General features: G+C 44.4%; 1 protein-coding gene across 4 annotated transcripts; it reads right to left on the reverse strand.

The window, feature by feature from the left end:
- Positions 1 to 422: 422 nt before the first annotated feature.
- On the reverse strand, positions 423 to 23,958 carry per1b (period circadian clock 1b). Of its 4 annotated transcripts, XM_084042207.1 has the most exons (20): positions 23,791 to 23,958; positions 14,101 to 14,927; positions 12,129 to 12,382; positions 11,016 to 11,137; positions 9,710 to 9,911; positions 9,209 to 9,403; positions 8,772 to 8,850; positions 8,571 to 8,677; positions 8,281 to 8,434; positions 7,852 to 8,119; positions 7,600 to 7,708; positions 7,147 to 7,306; positions 6,774 to 6,883; positions 5,406 to 5,549; positions 4,921 to 5,280; positions 3,974 to 4,785; positions 3,519 to 3,705; positions 2,834 to 3,038; positions 2,395 to 2,545; positions 423 to 2,096 (listed from the first exon to the last, which is right to left on the reverse strand). In XM_084042207.1, exons 2-20 carry the CDS (start codon positions 14,517 to 14,519, stop codon positions 1,833 to 1,835), a joined length of 4,302 nt encoding a protein of 1,433 aa, XP_083898333.1. In that variant the 5' UTR covers positions 14,520 to 14,927; positions 23,791 to 23,958; the 3' UTR covers positions 423 to 1,832. The 4 variants fall into 4 exon arrangements, with proteins under 4 accessions (XP_083898333.1, XP_083898331.1, XP_083898332.1 ...); XM_084042205.1 differs by having other exon boundaries at positions 3,974 to 5,280; XM_084042206.1 differs by lacking the exon at positions 23,791 to 23,958 and adding an exon at positions 17,549 to 17,774 and having other exon boundaries at positions 3,974 to 5,280.
- Positions 23,959 to 24,378: the final 420 nt, after the last annotated feature.

Genomic DNA, 24,378 nt, shown 5'->3' on the forward strand with positions numbered 1-24,378 from the left:
CTGTGTTCACGTTGACTCTTCCATTGGAATCAATAGACTCCAACTTGCTTCCTGTCTCCTAAAAACGTCACGCAGAAACGGGAAGTAAACCGGAGATTGCGTATCTTGCTATTAAAAATCTTTGGCGATGCGACACATTGTGATCTTGTATATCGGCTATTTTCAAATATTTTAGTACTTTTACTTTTGGTACTTTAAGTATATTTTGATGACAATACTTTTTTACTTTTACTCAAGTAACATTTTGAACACAGGCCTTTTACTTGTAACAGAGTATTTTTATGTGGTATTGCTACTTTTACTTAAGTAAAATATCTGAGTACTTTTTCCACCACTGCAAAACACCATGGAGTCCAACTAAACTGGGGGGGGGGGGGGGGGGGGAAGCAAGGAAATGAAAACACCAGGCTTCCAGAAACATTTCATTTCATTTTATTGTCTTTTTGAATTTTTTGTACAAAGTTCACAAAAATATTTAGAAACTTGTCGCAGACACCACTGACGCCATAAAGCATAGTTCACCACATGATCAAAACAGCACCACAGAAAGGAAAGAGAGAGAGGACAAGAGAGCATATTAAAAGATAGGAAAACACTCTCAGGTATTCAAATGTCCGTCTCTCCTTCACCGACCTGGTAAACAATGTCACTGATTCTGGCACCTCTCATCGGCGCAAAGGTTCTCGTCGGTTTGCGCTCACATACATACTTCTAATGTGAGCGATCAGCGATATCCATTGTCAGGCATGGCGTAAAATAAATGTTCCAAGGTGTGGTGACGACGCGACTCCAAGTCGGCATCGTACAGAGGTAATGCCCAGCCGAAGATAAACACTGACTGTCCGGTCAGTCTGATCTCTAGGTGACAACCACCTTGTCCAAACATCCAATTGTCCAATCATCAGGAATAAGATTGTGGTGTCACAAGACTTAAGTCTCTCTTTTCCCAGGGAGGAAAGGGAGGGATTGTTTGACATATGGTTTTTCAAAATAGTCATTCAAGGTTAAAGATCCACCTTTTTTTTGTTGATCAGTTTTCTTCTTCTTTTCTTTACATACACTTTTTATTTACAATACAAGACCTTTCTTTCCAGGCATTTCTTTTCTCGCCATTTACAGTGGCAGCCAGGGAGTAGAAAAATATACACAATGCTTACAAAATAAAGTCGACCTGCTTCTCAATGTACAACGTATTTATACACAGTGGAGGTTAGTTACTACTCTTTCCCCGAGCTTAATCATGAAAAAGTCGTTGTGGGGACAGGGCAGAATCCAGATGAGTGTGTGGCACTAAACCCATATAACCTCCTGGGTTACATTCAACGAGAGAAGAAAGACCAGAGAGGTAGGCAGAGGAACCCCCCCCCCACACACACACACACTGCAAAGAGGATAATAGACTGTACAAAGGACATTGTTCCCCTAGGGAGTACAGCCCCGAGAGACACATCCACCTTCAATAAAGTGCCACTTTTGTAACACATTCAATGTCTTTCAACTCCATCTTTGAATAATGAGCTGAACGGTCACTTGACCCAATAAATAGCAGCCGATTGTACATGTCAGCGGACTCCATCAAATAAAACAACTGTACAAATTACACACAGTCTGCTGACATCATCTATACATATTTACTGTATATAGGCAAGTGTTAACATGGAATGTGCACTTCTTGAGGGTAGAAGCTCCTTCCGAATCTTGCCGTTTCCATGTCGCGAGTTATGGCATTTCCTAATGCGATATCTTCAAAATGCGCATAAACATATGTCTATGGAAAACACGGCTGTTGTGGTGAGGTCACCAATACTGAAGTCATTGATCTTTGGCGCTTCTCAGTGGGGGTCACAGCTGACCTTGTCGCCCTCCCTTCCACCCGCAGCCAGCGAGGTCACCTCCTGTTCCTCGAGTGTCATTTCCTGGTCGTTGCTTTGCCTTTTGGCCCCTTCGTTGTCGTGGGCTTCGTCCATTGCTGTGTCGGAGGACGGAAGGGTTTTCTTGGCCTCCAGAGTGGTGTCCGAGGCACTGCACAGCTCCATCTCGTGGATCTCCATGTCAAAGGGGGCCGCTGCAGGGGGGGTCTTGCATCCTGTACAGGCCTGGAAGCCAGAGAAAGGGGGAGGCGGGGGTTAGTTGTGTGTAAGCACATGAACCCAAGCGTAAGCACATGAACCCAAGCATCCCTATTCTGGGCACGTTATAATAGGCAAACATTTGCCAAAAACAGGTGAACGTTCATAGCGCAGCACTCTGTGCCGCGCTATGTATCAGTACAGTAGCTTGTAGATCTGCTATTTTTGAATAGCCAAAGTGTAAAATAATGCTTTTTTTTTAGCTGACACAGATGCGTTCCAGGTCTTAATGGATTAATACTAGCCAGTAGTCTTGCACACTTACAGAAACATTGATGGTCCTGGGCAGGCGTCCAGTGCGGATCCAGGGGTGGACCTGGCTCAGCTCTTTCTTCTGCTCCTCTGTGAAGCGTGGCTGGTGCTTCTGCATGCTCCTCAGGGCCTCCCGGTCCTTTCGCAGCACTGCCTCCACATCCCTGTCATACACAGGATGCTTATGTCAACATATGTCGGACAGATAACTGGTGCTGTCACCGTTACCACTGTTAGGTTAACTGTTTACATTCGTCTTCAAATTAATTTGATTGCACTGCTTTGTTTTGGTATTTCTATCTTATTGTTGCTGTCACAATAAGAAACTATAACAAGAACTTGTGATTAAATAAATATCTACATTGGATACACTGAAAAGTAACAGTTTTACAAATAGCCAGAATATTTTAGGTGAGCCAAAACAACAAGCTGATAGGTGGACCGTGTCTTACCTGACTGGAAGCTGATAGGTCATCATGACCTTGTCGTCAGTGTTGGCCATCAGCAGCCAGATGGGGTCCTGCAGGACACACTTGATGAACTGCTCCTCGCCAGAGTCGCCACCACTGCCCCCTGCTGGCTGCTTGCGGGAGTGGTCGTTCTCAGACGAGTCGATGCTGCCAAAGTATTTGCTGGTGTGACTGCTCTGGCTGCTCCCTGGAAGGGGCAAAGACATGAAACGGTGACATTTAGATGTGGCTCAATCTAGTGATAAGGCAAGGTAAGGCATTAGTTGTAATAAGAAAATGAGGAGATACAGCAGAACCCATCATTTACAGGTTTTTAACGATGCCTCCATGATAACTACATCATTACTATATCATTTTCATTGTATCCTTTAAGCCTCCGTTAAAAATATGCTACACAGCAGATACCATAATTAATTATTTTGTTCTATGCATTAAAAGAGTTGTTTTTTCCTTCTCATCTAGTTTATTTTTTTGATTATTATTACGTAGAACAGTTGTAACTTATGGAATCGAGGCTAAAAGAGGGTGATTATAATAACGAGATGTGGATCACAATGCCAACTAGGTTTTCCATAGGGAACTGGAGTCTGCTATAGGGATGAAAACTCCTCTCAGATGCTAGTGGAAAATCAAGGTGTTAACACAGGATGGTGCCATGTCTACTTACTGGTGCCACTGGTGCCTGAGGAACTGCAGCCGTTGGAACCGGAGCCGGACCCTGAAGAGCCCGTCCCTGAGGAGCCGGTCCCCGAGGACCTTGAACCGGACGCGGCTGAGCCGGTGCCAGAGCGTGAGTCCTCCTGCAGCAGCAGGTCCAGCAGGTCGCTGGACGTGGACATGGCGTCGTTGTCCGCCTGATGGAACAAAGGAAGGGAAAAGTGAGAGGAAGCCCTGAAGAACATGACGATGGAGACAATAACAAAAAAATAAAAATAAAAAAAAATAAATCACTTTCACCACCTTCAATATTAATGTAATGGGAGGATAAGCTTGCAGCTAACAAACAAATAAAAAACACAACCTCGCACATTTTAACAGGAGCAAACAGCAAATGATAAACAGAGTAAGTACCAAAATCATGGCACAGCCCCTTTAAACTAGTAAAGAATAATCTACACTCACGTTTTCATTTTCGTTCTCCTTGGAGGTGTCCGTGGAGCTCCTCTGATTGGCCAAGCTCTGCCCGTTGGTGCCGCCCCCTTGCACAGAAGGCGCGGCTTGTTGCGAGGCAGCCAGCGCTGTGATGCTCGGCGTCTCGTCCAGCTGAACCAGGTTGAGGGGGGAGGAGCATCGCGACTGGAAGAGGGGCGACTCGGCGCCATCGCGGTCAGCCGGGGTATGGCTACAGGACAGCGGCGTACTACAGCGGGAAGTGGCGTGGGTTGCGGGAGTGGGCACGGGAAGGGCCGCGATGGGGGGCATAATCGTTGGAGTGGACAGCGTGGGTCCAGGGTAGGGAAAGTTGGGGTTGTAGAAGTGTCCATGGGCGGTGCTGGGCTGGATCATGGGCTGGATCATGGGCTGGGTCATGGGCTGGGTCATGGGCTGTGTCATGGGCCCGCCCAGCTGGGGGAAAATCGGCATCGGCAGCATCAGCATCATGGGGAGGCGTGTCGGGTCTGACATTTGCATGTGCTGAGAGAGAGGCGGGTATATAGGGTACATAGGAAGCATGCCTGTGGGGAATGGAACGGAGGGCATGCTGGCTTGGGAGCCCACAGACGTGGGCCACGAGGACGACGTGGTGTGTGCCCCGAAGGTGAGCGGCAGAGGCTGGGAATGAACCGCGCTGGCGGTGAGGCTGCTGCCTAGTCCCATGGAGCTGTGGTGGTCCGACGTCTCCTGGTGCTTGATCCTCTTGCCTCCGCGACCGCGCCTGTGACCCGTGCTGCTACCCCCCCTGGCGCTGGGGTAGTCACGAGAGCACCGCGCGCCTGGGAAAGACAGACGAGAGAAAGACCGGACATCACACGGAGGCAAGTTAGCTTCCGATGCTGAAACAGTTTGGGTGAGCGCTTGCGCGGATCGCTTGCGTGTGTGTGTGTTGCATGAGAGGCCCTTGTCCCTACCTCTGGCAAGAGGGTTGGAGGGTGTGGTCTGGCAGCGCACGGTGGAGGAGGCGGTGGGGTCGAACACGCGCAACTTGCTGAGGTCCTTGAAGCGGTCGAGGAAGGCCTGCTCCTCCTGCTGGGTGTGGGCCGACAGCACCTCCTTCGTCAGGCCGAAGCGGCTCGATCCGCCTCCTGCTCCTCCGGCACTCCTCCATCCCCCGTCCCTCTCTGGCTGGGGGGCGGTGGACTGAGGGGGCGGCGGGGGAGGAAGAGCGGCGGGAGGTGGACGAGGGGTGAACACCGCGCTGACAGCGGGGGTCAGAGTGGTGGCGGCAGGCGCCTGCGTGGGCGTGGGAGGGGCCTCCTCCATGTTGATGTCTGTGATGAACGGAACAGAAACATAACTAATGAATAAAACAGTTGGGCTGATTTACAAAATACAAGTAACTAAATGTATCTGGGCGTTTCGCACAGAAGGAGGTGTGCTGAGCGTTGTTGCACACCTGATTCTGGAGGCTTCTTGTCTCCCACATGCACGATGGTGCTGCTGAAACTGCACTGGGAGGTAACGGAGACCTCGCTCTCCGCCTTGCTGGCCATGAGAGGAGGCAGTGGCGACGGCTCCCGCCCTAGGCTCACTGGTGCTCCTGCAGAAAATCATACAGCCAGCTCAAGTTAAAAACCCCTAAACTCACAAGTGGTTTTGTCCTGTTATGTTAATGTCCCCAAAAAGGTTTGACCTTGACTATACTGACTTGTATCTGCGTGAAAGAGTTTTTTCCCCCCCATATCTATCTGCTGAAAGGGAAGGTGTCTGTGAACTGCCTTAAAAACTGAGTTAGAAGTGGTTATGTCACAAAGCCCTGTGTCATCACTGTCCGTAATCAGAGAAAGAAATGGCTTCACATGAACATCACTCTCATTTATGATATTTCCTTGTTTCCTCTGTCCTCGTATTGTTTGCATTGTTTGATATTAATGAATCCATAATTTCTCAATGAGGGAGAAAGAGTATATGTGCTCCCTGCCCCCTTTCAAAGTATTTTTCTTTCTTTCTCTTTTTATGCGGAGATCTCCGCCTACTGATACGTCTTGGTGATCTAAATTCAGTGAATGGGTTAAAACTGTGTGGAAACCATTTGTAAATGCAAAAACAATAACCAATGGAAAGAGTTTGCGGCAGTCCTTTATATGGGATGGCATCAGGATTGGTTTTCATAGCAGTGGGTGTAGGTTTGTTACCGCTGGTTCTCTCCAGTGTCCAAGCCCATTCACAGAATTTAGATGTCACCAGACATGGAGATCTCTGATGGTCTGGCTACATGAGACTACTGATCATGGCAGATCATTTTTACATACTTTTAAAACGTCTGTTGAGTGACTTTAAAAATCATATAAGACTAGGTAAAATACATTGACGTGTTCTGATTGTCACTCTTGGCAAGCCCAATGTATGGGCTTGCAATGACCCGAGCAACAGTATATTCTGTGTGTATTCATTATAGCAGCATTAACCACGGCGTAAGCCGGTGTACACAGACTGATTTGCTCTCTGTTCGGAGGCCAAATCAATACGGACAAGAACTAACTACAATGTTGATTCTCTACAGGGGTCCCCTGGTGTGTCTAATTAGCTGCCATTATATAGGCCGTATTCATGGGTGGGAAGCTGCTACAGGTGAACCTCCCCACTGTCGGCTGGCGACTCCATGTGAGGAGACACGTGGTTGTCTACACGCTCCCCAAGACCAACTAATAGGGGTTGGTCGTGACAGGGACTATACAAAAACCATGGGGGGGTAATTGGCCTAACGACTAAAATAGGTGGGGGTAATGACTTGATAATTGAAAGATGTAAGAATAGAATCTACCTTTTTTGGTGCCACTGCACTCCTGCTGTTTGTCATCGTCAGAGGTGGAGGTGCAGGAGGAGCCACACTTCCTCTTGACCGTATTAGGAATGTTACAGCTCTCCAAGTACCTGGAAGCACACAGAAGTCAGATGATCATGAAAACCTGCGCATTCGTTTCATTTATGACAAGTATAACATAACGGTTAATCGAGTCGTTGATATATAACAAATTTATAAAAACCGATATAAAAATGCACATTTCTCGATTATTCAAACAAAGTAATCAATACAATAATAGATAATTGCAGCCCTACAACATATTTATTATTTTACTCAGGTTGTGCATTTAGCCATGTAAATTGGGTCATCTGAACCAGTGTGCCCGCCTTACCTTATGATGCTGTCCAGACAGTTGATCTGCTGGTAGGAGTAGCCAGTATGAGACTCCTTTGGTACGAAGGGTGCGGGGATCAGGTCTTTGGGCGGACAGGGGATGTCAGGTAGAGCTCTGATTGGATCAATCCTGGTGGTTCTGAGGCCATTTGCTGTGCCTGGAGAGGCAGGGGGAAAAAGGTAGTTGTTCAGCTGAGTAAATAGTTTGCTGAGGAAAGCAGGGAGAAAGCAGAGAGGAACTTGTTTCTGTAACCGGGCCAAGCTGTACCCAAAACAATAGATACCAGGCATGTGCCATGGCACCGTGAACCTATGATATTCAGTCTGTGGATTCAATTTTTTTTTAACATTTAACTTTATAGTTAACTAAATAATCCTGTCCTTTAAAAAGCCTCTGTCCAAAATGCATTGATGTAAGTTCTACACAACAACAACTGCCTGTCCCTTGTACCTGTGTTGGTGTGTTTTCTGAGTGGTGGACGGTTGCGTGATTCAATGAAGACCTGTTGCCCGTTAGTCTTGACCATGTGAACGTCCTTACAAATCTGCTGGAATGTCATCTGCAACAAGCACAGCATAATTCAAGAGTCAAGACACGTTTTCCATTCAACAAACCTTCTCTGGTATTTAACAGTCACACAAGCGGAAGCGGCAAAATGATGTGACATGATGTACATATAGCTGCTTATATTTGATCACTCACAGGTTTGTGTGAGGCGACCGTGACGAGGGCGTCCTCCATAGCCGGGCTGTTGCTGTCGCTGGATGAGGCGCTGAGGTGCTGCTGGTGCGAGCACCGCGAGCCACGGGACCGGGACCCGTTGGAGCCCAGCGAGCTGTAGCCCTGTGAGCTGTTGCTGTGCACCGGCTGCACCAGGAGTCGGTGGATCTGCTCGCTCAGCTGGACAATCTTCGGTGTGGTGACCCGACTCTCGCAGCCAGTGGTGAAAACGTCCTCATTCAGCGGGCTCCTGGAGAGGCAAGACGGAGGGAGAGAGGTGGGTGATTAGAAAGGTAAAAGCGCCCTTGACCCCAAAGATAAGGTTTACGTTGTGTTTTTCTTCACTATATTACACTAGAAAGTTTAAATGACAGTGTGGGTGTGCACAGCAGTGAGGGAGGGGGAACTTACGTCCGGACTTTGTGACGTCCTACGATAAACGCCACTTTCCGGCTCCAGGGGTTGACGAAGGAGGACCAGCTGGTGTCAATGGTCAGGTACTCGCCGTTGCGGGCGCACATCCTCAGAGGCGCGTGGTCAAACGGCTGGCCTGCAAACTGCAGAACTGAGGTGACAAGATGAGGCGACAGAGAGAGAACATTACTGAGTGTAAGAGAACAGGAGAGAGTGCAGTACAGCGGAGGGCTCCTGTCACATCACCCATTGCGAGTAGAGTAGAAGACAAAGATGATAGGACTTACTCTTCTTGTGAATGGCCACCATCACGGGTCTGTCCTCAGGGTGGATGTAGAGCAGAATGGGGGTTCCTACCAGGTCCTGAGGTAGGTAGCCCAACAATGGCACCGCTCTGCACACACATGGTACAAGTACAACGTTACACAACGTCACAGTGGAATGTTGTTGTTGTAGAGAAAGCAGGCTGGTCGGTTGGGAGTACTGACCTCTCGTCAACTTCCTGGAAGAGGCAGCTGGGCGAGTGGCTGGTGGTGAAGATCCTCTTGTCTGTGGGGATACGGGGCGCTAGCAGAAGGGACACAATGAACTGTTAACTCTAACACTTCCCACTGACTTCCAATCATTGGCTTGTGGCTGACATAAACAACATGCCCAAAATAGGGATGCCAACAATCTCCCTCATTTAATTTAAACTGATCCCCCCATTTTCCTATCCTTTACAATTTGTTTGCCTTTACAAGGCAATCCTTTTCAAAGTGGAAATTGAAAATCACTGCCTTAGCCTCCGTTACGACAGCATTTTATGGAGAGACACCAACAGCAGTCTGAACATTCACAATCACGCTCGGCCATTGTCTACTGAGCTATCAAAGCAGCTGTCAAAATAACAAACAACATTTTGCTTCTTTCTAAGTGTTATTACCTTCGTATCCAGAGTGGACCTTCTCGGCGATAAGCAGGCAGCAGGGCTGTGGCTCGGCCAAGTCGGAGTCTCTGATGGTCAGCTGGTAGGGCGTGAAGCGAAAAGGGTAGTACCGCAGGTCACTGCCATGCGCCCGGTCGGCGCTGATACGACAGAACATGGACTTCTCTTGAGTGCAGTCCATTGGAGGAGAGGCTGGGGGACAAGATTGACATGATTAGTACACAGAAAAATCCTGCGTGTTAATTTAACCACATGACCCCTAGCGTCCCTATCCTGGGGTGAACATTGGGTACAAATAGCTGAAAAAATAGGAGGCCTAGTCCATTTAGACCTGAGGCCGATTCAAAAAACACCTTCTAAATCCTAACAGTTTTCTGAAAAACTAAATATTTTCACTTTCTTCTGATCAGGAGTAAACCCAGACTTCTTAGACCTTTTCAATTTCCCATAAACCCACCGTTGCTCCTCCCAATCAACCCAAATGTAGTGCTTTCTCACCAGAGCCAATGCAGGTGGCCCAGGGGGGTAGGCGGCAGGGTGCTGTGCCGCTGTAGAAGGTGCTCACGTCCTGAGGAGCCAGCAGCTCCGAGAAGACGGTGCCTTGGAGGCGCTCGGGTTTGCAGCGCAGCAGGTATGACCCCTGGGGTGATATGTACACCACCTTCCCTGTCAGGAAGGACACGGCCATGGAGAACGTATCCTGGATAAAGAGACAGGGGAGACGCAGGTTGAGACTGATGATGTCAAGCTATATATAGGGCTATAGGGCTAGGGCTATATAATAATTGCGAATAGCTCATGTATTTGCGATAATTGTGACATGCCAAAGTATTCAATGTGATTTTGTCAAATGGGGGGGCTTTTAGTGTTGTGGAAGTATCATGGTAGAATTACACATTCAATTGTTATTATGTTCTCCTTTGGCATCATGATATGTTCTGTGCCATGACAGGCCTGGTATCTATTGTTTTGGGTACAGCTTAGTCCGGTGACGCAAGCAAGTTCCTGTCTTATCTTTGTGAATAGCTACAGTATGTTCCGTCACTGTTTTCCTCAGATAACTACTTTTACTCTTGTTTGATATAAATATTCCCATACTCAAGATAAAAAAATGTAAAAGTGTTTGACGATATTAGTATCCAAAATGGCATTGCAAAATTGTATGAAGATTTTGTCAAAATAAATAAATACAGACCACGGCCACTAAGTGGTGCAGTTGAGTTGCTTTAACCAAATCAACCCTAGCTTCTCTATTCTGGGCACACATTCTGCAATGGCACAAAGTGAGCACTGGTTGTTTAAAAATGAGTGTCTTCCTCACAGAGGCAGTTAGATAACATACTAAAAATGGTTGGTTGCCTGGAAATGGGTAAGATTAAATCAGGCATGTGCCCTGATCTCACATAGCTGAATTTAAGTGGCTTTTATGAGCAAAGCTAAAATGTTATGGTCCATTTGGTCACTGTGACATTCATTGTCCTGAGCCCAGATCCACAGACAGAATATTACAGCAGTTATTACAGAGATATTCATTTGATGAAGAACATAATCACAAAACTGTAAATGGACGTGGCTCTCTATTCCAGACAGTTTTTTTCCATTAGGCTCACATCATGTAATGTATACAGCAAGGCGAGTTCATTCGAGGTAACTAGGCAATTTTACAAAGGATTTCCCACTGTAAGATTGATTACCTTGTTAGCTCGAATGACCTCTCCTTGCGGTGACCTGGAACTCAGCCAGGTTTAGTGGGCGGTGCAGTTTTACGGGTCATTTGTGGTATAGTGACAGTTTCATAACTTACAGTGTTTTTGAGGGTGTATTCAGACGTGATGTTGTCCAGCTCCTCGAGGGTGAAGGTGGACAGGTCTAAGCTGCAGCCATGACACTCCTCCACACTCCATTGGTGATAATACTCCTGGTTGGCTGGAGAAATTGTATACACCATCAGTCTCGCACATTGATGTACATTGAATGAATACACACAAACACACACCTGGTTCCTCCTGGGTTTAATCACTTAAGTTCTATTTTATACTTTCAATGGTGTTCAAAAGATTTTAAACATAGCAGAAATTGCTAATCTATAAGCTCACAACACGTCGCTTTGCGGTGCGTGATGTGTTAGAAGTGGCAGTAAAAATAAATGCAGATGGCAAAACATCCTAATAATATATATTACAATATACAAAGTCCCATTAAGCTATGGGATAAATAAAATGCCCCAGACCTGGAAGGACTCAGCTGTCCCAATCCTCCAACTGTTCAACCGTTTGCAATAGTTTTCCTCTGGCTTTAGGATTCACTCTATAGTTTAAGTAAGGTGAAACTTGTGTTGCATGTGTATGCCAAGTTTTCCTCTGGCTTTAGTATTACAACAACCCTGCCTCTTCCTGTCCCCGAATAACCTCCCTCACTCTATAGTTTAAGTAAGGTGAAACTTGTGTTGCATGTGTATGCCAAGTTTTCCTCTGGCTTTAGTATTACAACAACCCTGCCTCTTCCTGTCCCCGAATAACCTCCCTCACTCTATAGTTTAAGTAAGGTGAAACGTGTGTTGCATGACAGTGTATGCCAAGTTTTACTCTGGCTTTAGGATTACAACAACCCTGCCCCTTCCTGTTCCCCAGTAACCTCCCTCACTCTCAGTTCAAGTGAGGTGAGACTTGTGCTGTATGTAATGTATGCCAAGTTTTACTCTGGCTTTAGTATTACAACAACACTGCCTCTTCCTGTCCCCCATTAACCCTCCCTCTTAGTTTAAGTGAGGTGAAACTTGTGTTGTATGTATGCCAAGTTTTACTCTGGCTTTAGGATTACAATGCTGCCTCTTATTGTCCCCTCGAGTCGTAACCCTCATTCTTAGTTCAAGTAAGGTGAACCTTGTTGAATAAACATTTAGATAAAGGATTCTCACCTCTGACTTGTTTGACACAGTTCAGGGCGTACTTGAGGGCATCCAGGGTGCTGGAGTGGCTCTTGCCCCTGCGCTCGGCAGGCAGGCGGATCTTGAGCTCCTTCAGGGCCTTCATTAGCTCTTTCTGGGTCTGGACGCGGGCCGACTGGTCACTGCTGCAACCCGAGGTGGAGGGGGGGTCCCGCTCTGAGCTGGTGGACAGCAGGCTGTAGGCCAGAGAGCCGCTGGGCGGCGAGAGACTCTGGGAGTTGGAGCTGGGAAGAAGAGGACCAGTGTTTTAAACACATGCCAACTACACATAGCAGTGGATCTCAAACTTTTACATTTCACACACCCCCAGGACTCTGAGAGTTCAGAAGTGTTACCTCAGAGTTACAGACCTGTAAGGGTCTATTCAAAGCCCCCTCAAGGAACCCTGAGAGTCCCTAGACCCCACTTTGAGAACCCCTGACCCAGAGGATGAATTTAGGGGGATTAACAGAATTGGCACTAGATGAGGTCAAATTACCTATTTTAACACTTTCATTTGAAATATAATCATATTTCAAGAACAATTGCATTATGAAGTTTTTGTCTCAGCATCAGTGGATTAATCGTTAATTAATGCGTCCCAAATTATGCAGTTAAACAAAGCCTCTTGGTTTTATGTTTTATTTCATACTCCTTTGGTTTAGACTGCTAGTTGATATCATATATCCATAGTCCATAGCATAGCCATAATTTGTAAAAAGATTACAATATTTGAAGCTTTGAATAAGCTCTGCAAAATGGTTCCACATGCCTACAGCATACGCTCTTTAAACACAAGTCCCTCATTATGTAATCCTTGATTTCTCTGTCAAAAGAAGGCAGTCAGAGCAGCTGTCAGAGTCAGGCCTTTGTAAGGCTGATCGAAAACGTAATCATCCATTGAAAGCTATAATTTTATCAACATCAATTTTTTGGTGAAAGACGTGGTCCTACGTGGTACTTGATGCTTCAGAGTTTTCATACGCACAGGATTTCAAAAATTAGCACGCTAAAGTAATTCCCTTGTGGAAATGTACTGGGTCCTTGTGATTAATGAGGCCAGTAATAACCATAGTAGACTTACAAGTCACCAAAATTCATTCATGGCATTTACATACTATGTATGGTGGGCTCGTGATGTTTAATCAACAGCCAATCTAAATCAACTCATTTCAATTCCACATTATTATGGTAGATATTCACATTGGCTGATCATAAAAAAACACTGGTTACATTTATCTGCAAATGGACATGGCATGGATTTGTTCGTGTCAATGGTTGCTTAGTAACTGTCACTGAGGTGAGGTTTGTATGTCATCAAGATGCGTGTTTTGCCATGTGAGTGGTCTGAGGGAGAGGGCATATTTGTCAGCAGGCGCATTAAGGCACTGGGAGGTGAAGTGAGTGCCATTAACTTCCTCCAGGTGATGTTATATAAGAGGAGTATAGCACCAGAACTGCCTCATTTTTGTGAATCTTTTGTGCTGGCTTACATCTCCTTCAAAGGCTTCTTAACCAAATGAACCCTAGCGTCCCTATTCTGTTAACATTTGGCGAAACAAGCTCACAACGCGACATGTTGTGAGAGCGAGAGAGAGAGAGAGTGAAAGAGAAAGAAAGGGAGTGAGAGAGATTCTTCCTCAATGCATAATGTGTGCACTTAATTTTCATTCTACCTTAACCCATTAAGAAGAAAATGTGTGCAAATCTTTGAATATATATATTTTTAAAGCGAACCTTTTTAACTCAAATCTTTGCTTCTGGGGGGGTCCCAAGAACAAAATATTTTGATGGGGGTCTGTGGCCAAATACATATCATTTTGGGGGTCCTTGACATGAAAAAGATTGAACGCCACTGATATAGAAACATGTTTTTCAGAAAACTGTTGAGATTTAGGAGACATGTAGAATCGGCTTCGGGTCTCAATGGGTTAATATTTCATTCTACCTAACGTATTCTTACCTCTTGTTGCTCAGCATTATGGCAGAGTCCTTGCCATTTGAGGAGCTGTGGGACTGCGAGCTGTGCGTGGACTGGTGCCCGCGGGACCTGTTCTCCCGTTCCCTCCCTCTCTTGCTCTCCCTCTCCCCAGAGTCGTTCCCGCTGGAGAGGCCGTCCGTATCATCTGAGGTGGGCCCCCTCTGGTCCCCGGACGAGCCACCGGAACCAGATGCTCCGCTGGGAGACGAACTTCTCGCTCCCACTCCTGCTCCTCCTCCATGCTCCCGGATGGCAACAATGGAGCCTGGCTGGCCGCCGATGTTGTTCGGAGAGCCGGATCCTCCTGAGCTCACTTCTTCCTCATTCTCTTTCTCGTCTGCCCTCGTCACTCGGCCCCGAGTGTTGCTGCTAGGGGCCGATTTGGAGTTGTCATAACTCATACTAGAGTTGGACAAAACTGGTGGCTTTAGACAAGGAGGACGCGACTGCAATATCAGGTCTACTTTCACTTCTTTAGGTGGGACTACTATGTCTACACAGGCCTGTCATAATTGCTGGTGGATTATTGAAGAGACTTAAAGGAGAGAAAACCATGATTTCTCATGAGAAATCAAAATGACAACAACCCTCCTTTGAGGGTTCTCGGACAGTGATGTCTTTCAAGAACAAAACTGCGAAATCCTCCAAATAAAAAGGCTTTCAGGTAAAAGTATCACTGGCTTCCAAAGTGATATGCTGAAAGGAGATTTCTGCTCATGAAACTGTCTTGGCAAAAGTGTTCTGACAGATGGGCTGGGAGATGGCGAGATGACTTGCCTTCTCTTCTTGCCTGAGCTGTTAATGGCCACCTGATGGGAGAGAAAAAGAGAAGAGAAAATTATGCTAGGTGCACACAGCTTCTCAGAGTGGTTGTTGCAATGGTTAAGTTCAATACTTCCTGTGGAGCAAAGCTAAGGAATAATACAAATAATAATAGCCCAATTTATCACAGTAGAAACGTCAAAATATGTCCAGACAGCCCCTACCCCTAACTGTTTTCTGTGTAACAGTTTAACAAGCTATATCCATCTTTGTCTTGATATTTCCCTTCATTGCAATAAAAGCAGACAGTTCAGAACCTCACCTCTTAAATTGAGTAAACATTTAGCATTGCCATTTAGCAAACATTATCAATTTCTCTGCAAGTACACACTCTGCCTTTGATACTTGGCAACAGTCTTATTTTGGCACCTAATGGCACAGCATGGATGGGAGTCTCATCACTTGCATGCAAGCCTAATTCTGAAAATAGATAAGTATCTATTAGTCATCATAGGTAAGTCCCCTTGTATTAAGAGGACAGTCAAAATAAGCCTACAGAGGGAAGTGGAGGGGCCATATATTTCTGAACGTTTATCACCAGAAGGTGTACTGTATATCTGAACACCACATAAACAGATATGAGTCAAGTGCTATTTATTCATTGGCAAAACATATGTCCCCTAATGCTTTTGAGACGAAGCCTTAGCCTTCACTACTATACCACCTCCAGATCAACGTATCGCGTCCCCTACAGGTTGTTCATGTAGCATCTGTACACGACAGCTTTGACTAATGTATGTACTGTATGTACAGTCAACACTGGCACCCAGCCAGATCCTACCCAGTGTATTTGCCATGGCAAGCATCTAGCCTGGATCACCTCATTTTAATGAAGAGCTGTGCAATATTACTTAAAATCATGATATTTACATACAAATAATATATAATATAATTATTATTTATATATATATATATATATATATATATATATATATATATATATATATATATATATATATATATATATATATATATATATATATATATATAGAGTCAGATAGACAATGCACACTAACACATGGCTTGCCCTGTGTGCGAGGCGGAGCTGGGTGAAAGAGATGGCCAAGTATGGCTGAAGGCAAGCTGTGAGTGGGCATCAAGACAGACTGCCATCCATGCATACTTCCACGGGCCACACCAGAGACAGACAGGACCAATAGAAGGCAGGCAGGCCTGCACATGCTAATAGAATACCTGGATATACCATCCTTGTCCCGGCTAATAACCACCCACTCAGTCATCTATGGCCTGTGCTGGGCCACCCATACAAGGAACAGTCATCTATGGCCTGCGCTGGGACACCCATGCATGGAACAGACATGGCCCCTCTCCCACATTCACAGGAAACGCACTCACTAAAACCATGAGCTCTATGCAAACACACTGCCGCCTTCCTTCAAAGCAAGAACTAACATTAGGGGGCGGGCCATTGTGTTCACCCACCGTCAACATTACATAATATACACATGTCAGCTCAGTCAGACCAAGTGCAATGTCTAGCGTCTGTCTGTTTATTTTTATTTGACCTCATCTCTCTACTCTTACCTACCTATCAAGTGTTTCACGTCACCTACTGTCGTTGCTGCTTACGACACTTTAATTTCCGCACAGGGATCAATAAAAGGTTTATCTTATCGTGTTTAAACCCTGTCAATGTTTCATCCACTGCACACACACAGGTCTACTTGCCATTACAGTAGTGGTTCTCAAAGTGGGGTCCAGGGACCGCCAGGGTTCCTTGGGGGGGTTCCAAATGGACCCTTACAAGTCTGTAACGCTGAGAGTGTACAAGGGTCCATTTGGTACCATTTGTACATTCTCAGAGTTATGGGGGTCCTTGAAATTAAAAGGTTTGAGAACCACTGTATGAGAGTATATAGAGCCATCAAAAACCCTGTATCTGTTGTCATACTGGCTGGAGAAGGCATAAGGGAGTGATGACTTGCAATTACAACGTTAGACCAGCTTTATAACTGGTGGCAGGCCGTGTTACTTCAGAAGGGAAAGTCCAACCCTAAACAACGAATGCTATTCATCTGACGTAGGTTTAGTATTAATCTATAAACATCCCAATGTATGATACATATCCTATTATTACGAAATATTAAGACGCATCAACTCACACACTTAGCAGTCAATAAATAAGAATTAAATGCTGATGACACTGAGAATCAAATTTAGCCGTGGATGGATCGCTCCTTCCCTGACATCTCTAACGCCATTGGCACAACCATATACATTATATTCTCATACAAATCTATCGAGCAGCGGTGTAAAGTAACTAGTACATTTACTCAAGTACTGTACGTAAGTACAATTTTGAGTTTTTTAAACTTTCCAATTTTCTGTACTTTTACAGAAAATCTCCACATCTCAAAGACAAATGTACTTTTTACTCCACTACAATTATTTGACAGCTTTAGTTACTAGTTACTTTGTAGATTTAGATTATTATTACAAAACATACATTAACCACTTCAGCCCTATATACATTTTGGACATTTGAAAATAGCCGATCTACAAGCTCACATTGCAGTAGTGATACTTTAAACATGTGAATACTTTTTTTTTTCCACCACCGGTGTTCAGCTGCAAATTAATTCCCTACCACGGTGTGCAGACGGCCGTCTGTCTGGTTGTAGTGGAGTGTCGTGGCTTTCAGCATAAACAATATGAAACTCCACTTTGTCTCATTATTCCTTCCGTTCCGTAAGAAAATCCTTAGTTTTCACCAACTACAGTTATTCTTGTACGTGATTTTAGCGGATACGTCCGATAATAAAAAAAGAATGTCCCGTTTCACTGTTGCTGATCAGCGAGATAGCGACTGCTTTGAACATCGAGTGCTGCAGATACACGACAACACACACACATACACATTGGTACTGTATGTACGTACATACACAAGGCACGTGTACGCGGCTGTGCTTTCCGCAAGCCTCAGCCCGTCGCCGATTGGCTGACGCGTCGAGCCAATGACAAGCGCGTAGACGTCACCCTCTGCTCCCATTGGACGCTGAAGTGGAACATTGGAACGCGAGGCAGTGCAGGAGACTGCATGCTTTACATTGTGTCAGCGGTGTTGCCACGTCCGCTTATTATAGGCGACTTTGGGCTTGTTTTTCTGTGAAGATGCTTGGTTGTAAATATTGGTGGTTGCTGTTTTTTGGTCTTGTTTCTAACATTTAGTTGCTTATTTGGTCTTGTTTCCTAAATGTTGTTTAAACCAGTGGTTCTCAAACATAATTTGTCCGCAGACCCCCCCATCTGGAATATTTTGTGCCAGACACCCATACAAGATTTGCATTGTTAAACTATTCAAAAATGTGCAAGATTTTATTTGAAAATAGCAGATCTACAAGCCCACAACGTGTTGCATCGCTACGCACTGTGAGCTTGTAGATCGTCTATTTTCAAATAGCCGATGTGTTGAAATGAAATGAGATGAAAGTGATCATGGGGCCCATAGTCTCTTCTTTTGACCTGGTTGCTTGTTTCTCTCACAGAATCTGGCAACACTTGTGACTGCATGCTATACATTGTGTCAGTGGTGTGTGTGGGTGCGCCACAGGGCAGATCCATGGACTGTACAGTGGGGCAGATCCACCTACTGTGTGTACATCCTATGTGCAGCGGCGTGCCTATATGTAGAACAGTACATGCTGTACTGTACATACTAGTGCTACACATGAAGACAAAGGGTCCCACGCAATTACCATGGGATGAATATAGCTTTTGGCTCTTCTTCGCTACATGTCAGTCAACATGCAAGTGGGAAGGATGCCTATAGAGGCATACTGTAGTTCACAGTTTTGTTCAAACTTATGTTTATATATATATATATATATATATATATCCTATAAATAAGGAAAATACAATAAAAAGCCTAGCACTCCATGAATGGATGCATTTCTTTGATCGATTGATTGAATGCTTTATTAACAGTTTGCAAATAGTACCGAGGTACGATTTTACAATGAATGCGTGGATGCATTTCAGGGGCTTTTAAAGGAGACTTGACACAATGTATGTATACTAATACATGTCTGATATCTGCCGCCAAGTGCTGCATTACTTGCACAATTAAGACTGTGATATTTTGCCCCCCTGCCTTTTTATTTTGGCACGCAGCATAATGTATATTTAATTTGATATTGCTGTCCTGTATCTGACTTTTCCCTTTTATTCTTTCTCTAGTCTAGTCTAATAAAATGGGTAAATGGGTCACCCACTCTTACACCTGCCCTGAAAATCTTCAACGTGACAACAATAGACGTGAAGTTGAAGTTGAGATGTTGGCACAGTGTAATTAATGCCAGTACATTTTTGGTAAATGGTCCGACTGGATTAGCAAGTTGGTGTTGTTTGAGGAGAACACAGAGGTTAAAGGGGATTTTCACTTTAAAAAATGTTTGGGGTCATTTTAACGTCTACTCGGGCATAAGACAGGGACCCCAGACCGTTTTTAAGTTGCTTGATTCAGTATTTAGATATTTGATATACATTTTGACAGACACGCCTCCTTCCTATACAAACCTATTGTAATTTAAAACTCCATTTTAACCATGATAGATAGATTAATTGAAAACACCCGTCCTTGGTTCTGGTGACTGATATTGTCCTTCTAATGCGTGAGGAGACCGTATTTTTTCAATAACTTTTTCATTCATTTTATTATTATTTTTAATTATTATTTATTTTCATTTCCCCCCCAAAAATCAAAAAATATTGAAAACAGCAATCGAAAAAATATGGTCTCCTTACGCATTAGAAGGACAATGTCAGTCACCAGAACCAAGGACAGGTGTTTTTGATGAATCTATCATGGTTAAAATGGAGCTTGAAGTTACAATGGGTTTGTATAGGAAGGGGTGTCTGATAACCCTGGCATCCCTATTTTAGACATGTAATTGAAAGCAAAAAAAAAACAGAAAATATGTATTTTGCCCACCACCACGGAGGTTGTGGGTTTGAATCCACTACGGTGCATCCGGCTTTATCGAGCGTCTACCGTCTATATACAAACACAATTGGCCCGTGTTCGGGGTAGGGAAGCCAGGCGGGGAGGGTGATATCACTGCACGTAAATTAATCCTACGGGCTGGGGCGGCACCTGTCAGCAGGGAGTGTTGGGTGGGAGGAGTAGAACTGGCATTTGAGACTAGTAGGATACAACAGCAGTGATAACACACAATTGTGTGTGGGGAGGAATATTTATCTTTTCAAAAATAGCATCTGCAAGCTTGAACACATTGTGATGCTGCGCATTGTAGGTGGGCTACTGTACCATCATAGGACAAAGCATAATACTGTAGGGCTTAAGTCAGCCTGAGAGAGAAAAATACTTCTGAAGATGAGCATAACCACTCTTAAGCCCTATTTTCTTAATTGTACAACAATCTGCGAAAATGGCCAATCTACAATTAAGCTCAAAATGCGTCGACTCGCAATGTGCTCCGTTATGAGCTTGTAGATCTGCGAGAAAGTATGACGACACTTAAAATGAGCTCTGGTGTCAATGAGAGAAGCAGTGGCGTCCCCAGGATTTACATTTAGGGCAGGCGAGATTCACCCCCCCGCCTCCATTACCCCCAAAAAAGACATTTCAACTCAATCGAAAATCGGTGATCGAAAACCGGCGAAAGTGGCCGTTTTCAAGATGTTTTGGCCATTATCTCTGGAACAGAAGGTCCAATTTGCTCAGTTCAAAGCTTGTTGGATGCAGTGGGTACGCCACTGGAGAGAAGTGGGTCTTCAGTGATAGATTGCTCTCCTACTCTTGGATGAAAATGTCTCACTCGTGATTAGCCTAGATTCTAAGCAGTAGTCTGTTCCAAGTTATCATCAAAGAGAGAATTGTATATGCTGAATCATCATGGTTCATGATTAGGCTACAAACACAATTCAGTATAGAAATAAGTCTATGAATAACTACACCACCACTGTTCATTTATAGCACAGACTTTTAAGACATAGTATTTAGTAATGTAATTTAAATACAAAATTGCTTATTAAATCAGCTCTTTTGTGGGTGTTTAGCTGGGAATCATACTATTGAATGACCCCAGTCCCACGTTAAAACATACGCACCAATAGCCTAATCTACAGTATGACAAATCATAGACAGCAAGCCAAAAAAGACTACATTAGCGCAACAACAGTATAGCATCATAGGGCTGTGGACCACACACTGATGTCCTCTACTGAACTCTCTGGCTGTCGCCCCCAGCTCCTCCTCTTTTATCCCTAGCTAACCTTGTTTTCTTTCCAGTATCCTCTCTTGGGGAAAATTAGGTCAGCTTGAATTTTGGCTTGCAATTGAAGTGGAGTCTTCTGATGGATGCAGCAAGTAAAAATGCAAGTACTTTTCTTGTAGCTACTGTAAAACAGGGACATAACCCAGTCGTACTGTAAAGAGTCAAGGCTGTACACGAACAACGGCTAGGCATCATTTTGCCAGTAATAAATGCACAAACACTCACAATGCTCACATTTCAACATACCACTGGGAACGAGTGTGTCAATAATGTATTTTAATGTACTGCCTGAGTCAGTCCCAGACTATGTGAACCTGTAGTGTGCATGCACACCCCAGTGGCGCCTTTGTCTTTTCTCTGTGACTCATTCCTTGTGGTATAGCCTACCCTGCTGTCATGGCCTGGTGCGACCTTGATCCAGGCAGGAAGTGTATAATATAATGCTTCTGAGATCACACTAGGGGGCGCTTTCCCATCAGTGAGACATTGAGTGAGTACTATGAAACATAACACAAAACGCCCTGAGGGCTTTGTTTTCATTGGGGTCCTATATATTCAGTTCATAACATTAGCATCCTACAGGAGTAAGGACAGTGTGGTGATGTTTTCATTGCGTGTGCGTGTCACTATATTGCTCACATATATCGCTAATTTATTGATACACAAACAATTAGCTCATAATAATCCCTGGCTGTGGGGTTTACCATCTATGTGCTGTGCTGGCTTGGGGCACAAATAAAACACTCAAGGGTGGCATCTTGTATATTGTTGACAACTCTCAATATAGGCCACAGGGACGGCCTGTATACAGGTGACATGTGACTATAGCAAAAGAACAAACCAAAAAAAGTGTACCAGCCTCTCAGGTGCAGTGACTGGTTTGCCATGACAGCATTTCAAAGGAAGATATCTGATTGGTGAGATGCCCATGCATTCAGCTCAAGTGAAAGAGTAATACACACCCGAGAACAATAACAATGTGGGTCATTCACCAAGGACGGAACATTCTTGCTAACAAAGTTCCACATGGATATCTAGAGAGGTTTAGTATAGGCCTACTTGGCCCAGGGTGTAATGATGCATATTCATCTGTAACAGTGGTGTAAAAAGTACTATTTCTTTTTACTTAAGTAAAAGCATCATCAATCAATACGGCAATGTAGAAATACTCTGTTACAAGTAAAAGTCCGGAATTTACTTAATTGGTATCAAAATATACTTAAAGTAACAAAAGTAAAAGTACTCAGTCATTATGCTATTTTCAAATAGCCAACGTTATATAGGTCTGAAGTGGTTAATGTATATTTTGTAATAATAAACAAAATCTATAAAGTAACTAGTAACTAAAGTTTTCAAATAATTGTAGTGGAGTAAAATATGCAATAGTTGTCTTTGAGATGTAGTGGAGTAGAAGTAAAAGTATTGGACATTGGAAATACTGAAGAAAGTAAAAAAAGACCTGGAAATTGTACTTAAGTACAGCACTTGGGTAACTGTACTTAGTTACTTTACACCACTGATAGCTACTAACTAGAAATGAACTAGAAGTAAACAAGCTGACACACAAGTTCAAGTGCAGCCTCTAGTGGATAAAAAATGTAGGTCAGACTATCGAAGACATTTTAAACAGCAAAACGGCTGTATTAATGGCCTGCCCCTGTGACAAATCAGGGGAACAAATAGTGATGGAAGTGGAACAATGCAGTGTTCAAATGCAAATGCATGTCATATGTGGCCGAATGTGGACTGTAGGACCTTAGATTTCACCTGATATCATTATTATAATAATCTGAATACTTAAAACTGTCAGACCGCCCTTTAAATGTGTTGCTCATACCTACGACTATTGCCAATGCCAACCTTAAAATCCAGAGGACAAATGTCATATTATGTGCAAATGTACGGTGACAAATAGGCCTACCCTAAAAACAACACCACATGACATAGGCCTGTCACAGCTTAGGTATTTTTGCCACCTTTGGTCACCGTCGCTCTTGCACTGTACGGCCCTTGCCTTGGATCAACACTATTATAGATGTATTTGATCCATTCTGACATTTGCATATCACATCATAGATACGAAAGATAAAGTCAGACTCGATAGAAAATACATCTATGATAGTCTTGATCCAAGGCTATCGCACGAGTCGTGAGTCATGGGTCGTGCTGCACGCACCCATGATCCATGTATGTACAGCATGTCCAGGACATGCTGTACAATCATACATCTCGAGACAATGAAATGCAGAACTCATAGAACTCATGCTACGATTATTATATTATAGTTTGACTTTGGGAAATGAACATAATTCTTGCTACAAGGTCACATGCTGTTCTGGGGTGGGGGCATGTACATTTATTAAGGATAAGGACTGATAAACCTCGACAATAGATCCGAACGGTGAGATACCAAAAAAAAAAGTACAACATATTAGACTACAATGTTGGCAACCGTATTACATTTTATGAATCATTTAAAGCTCAGCCTTTATCTGGAAGTTGAATAGTCAACAGCAATCACATAGGCATAGCCCACCGCCCAGCCAGAACCATCACAAACAAACACCGATCGAAACATTCTGTTGGTCCTTACCTTATGTTTCAAAATGTGGTCAAGCACTTTGATGATGTCCCACGAATAATCAATGCAATATCCAGGAATTCTTGGGGGGGGGAACAGCACAGACTTCAGTAAACGTCGCCTTGAGTCGGTGTCGTGTCGGTCTGGTCTCTGGGTCTGATCAGTATGTGTATTACTATTAGGGAGACATTTGTGTTCAGTACAGTATAGTACACGCAGGGATACACGTGTGCATGTGTACGGACCAGAACGGAGCGAAGCGAGGACCGTGATTGGATGGCGGCGGGGAACTTTTTTCCCTCGCCGCGCCCACGACGCTCTGATTGGTCGGTTATAAACAGCACGCGGCTTGGAGGTCACGTTGCGCGGTGACTGTTCCCGAACCCAAAACACACACAGAACAGTGGGTGTGGTGTGCGAGAGTAGTGTTGCCATGTCCGCTTATTATAAGCGACTTAGGGCTTGTTTTTCTGTAGTCCCCCCCCCCCCCCCCAAGTCGATTGTAAATATTGGTTTAGTTGCGGGTTGCGTTTTTTGGTCTTGTTTCTAAGGTGTACTTGCTTATACAGGCTTGTTTCCTATTTTATTTCTTCTTCTTAT

Source organism: Gymnoscopelus microlampas (genome assembly GCF_963454915.1).
Source record: "Gymnoscopelus microlampas genome assembly, chromosome: 19".
Classification (NCBI taxonomy): Eukaryota; Metazoa; Chordata; class Actinopteri; order Myctophiformes; family Myctophidae; genus Gymnoscopelus; species Gymnoscopelus microlampas.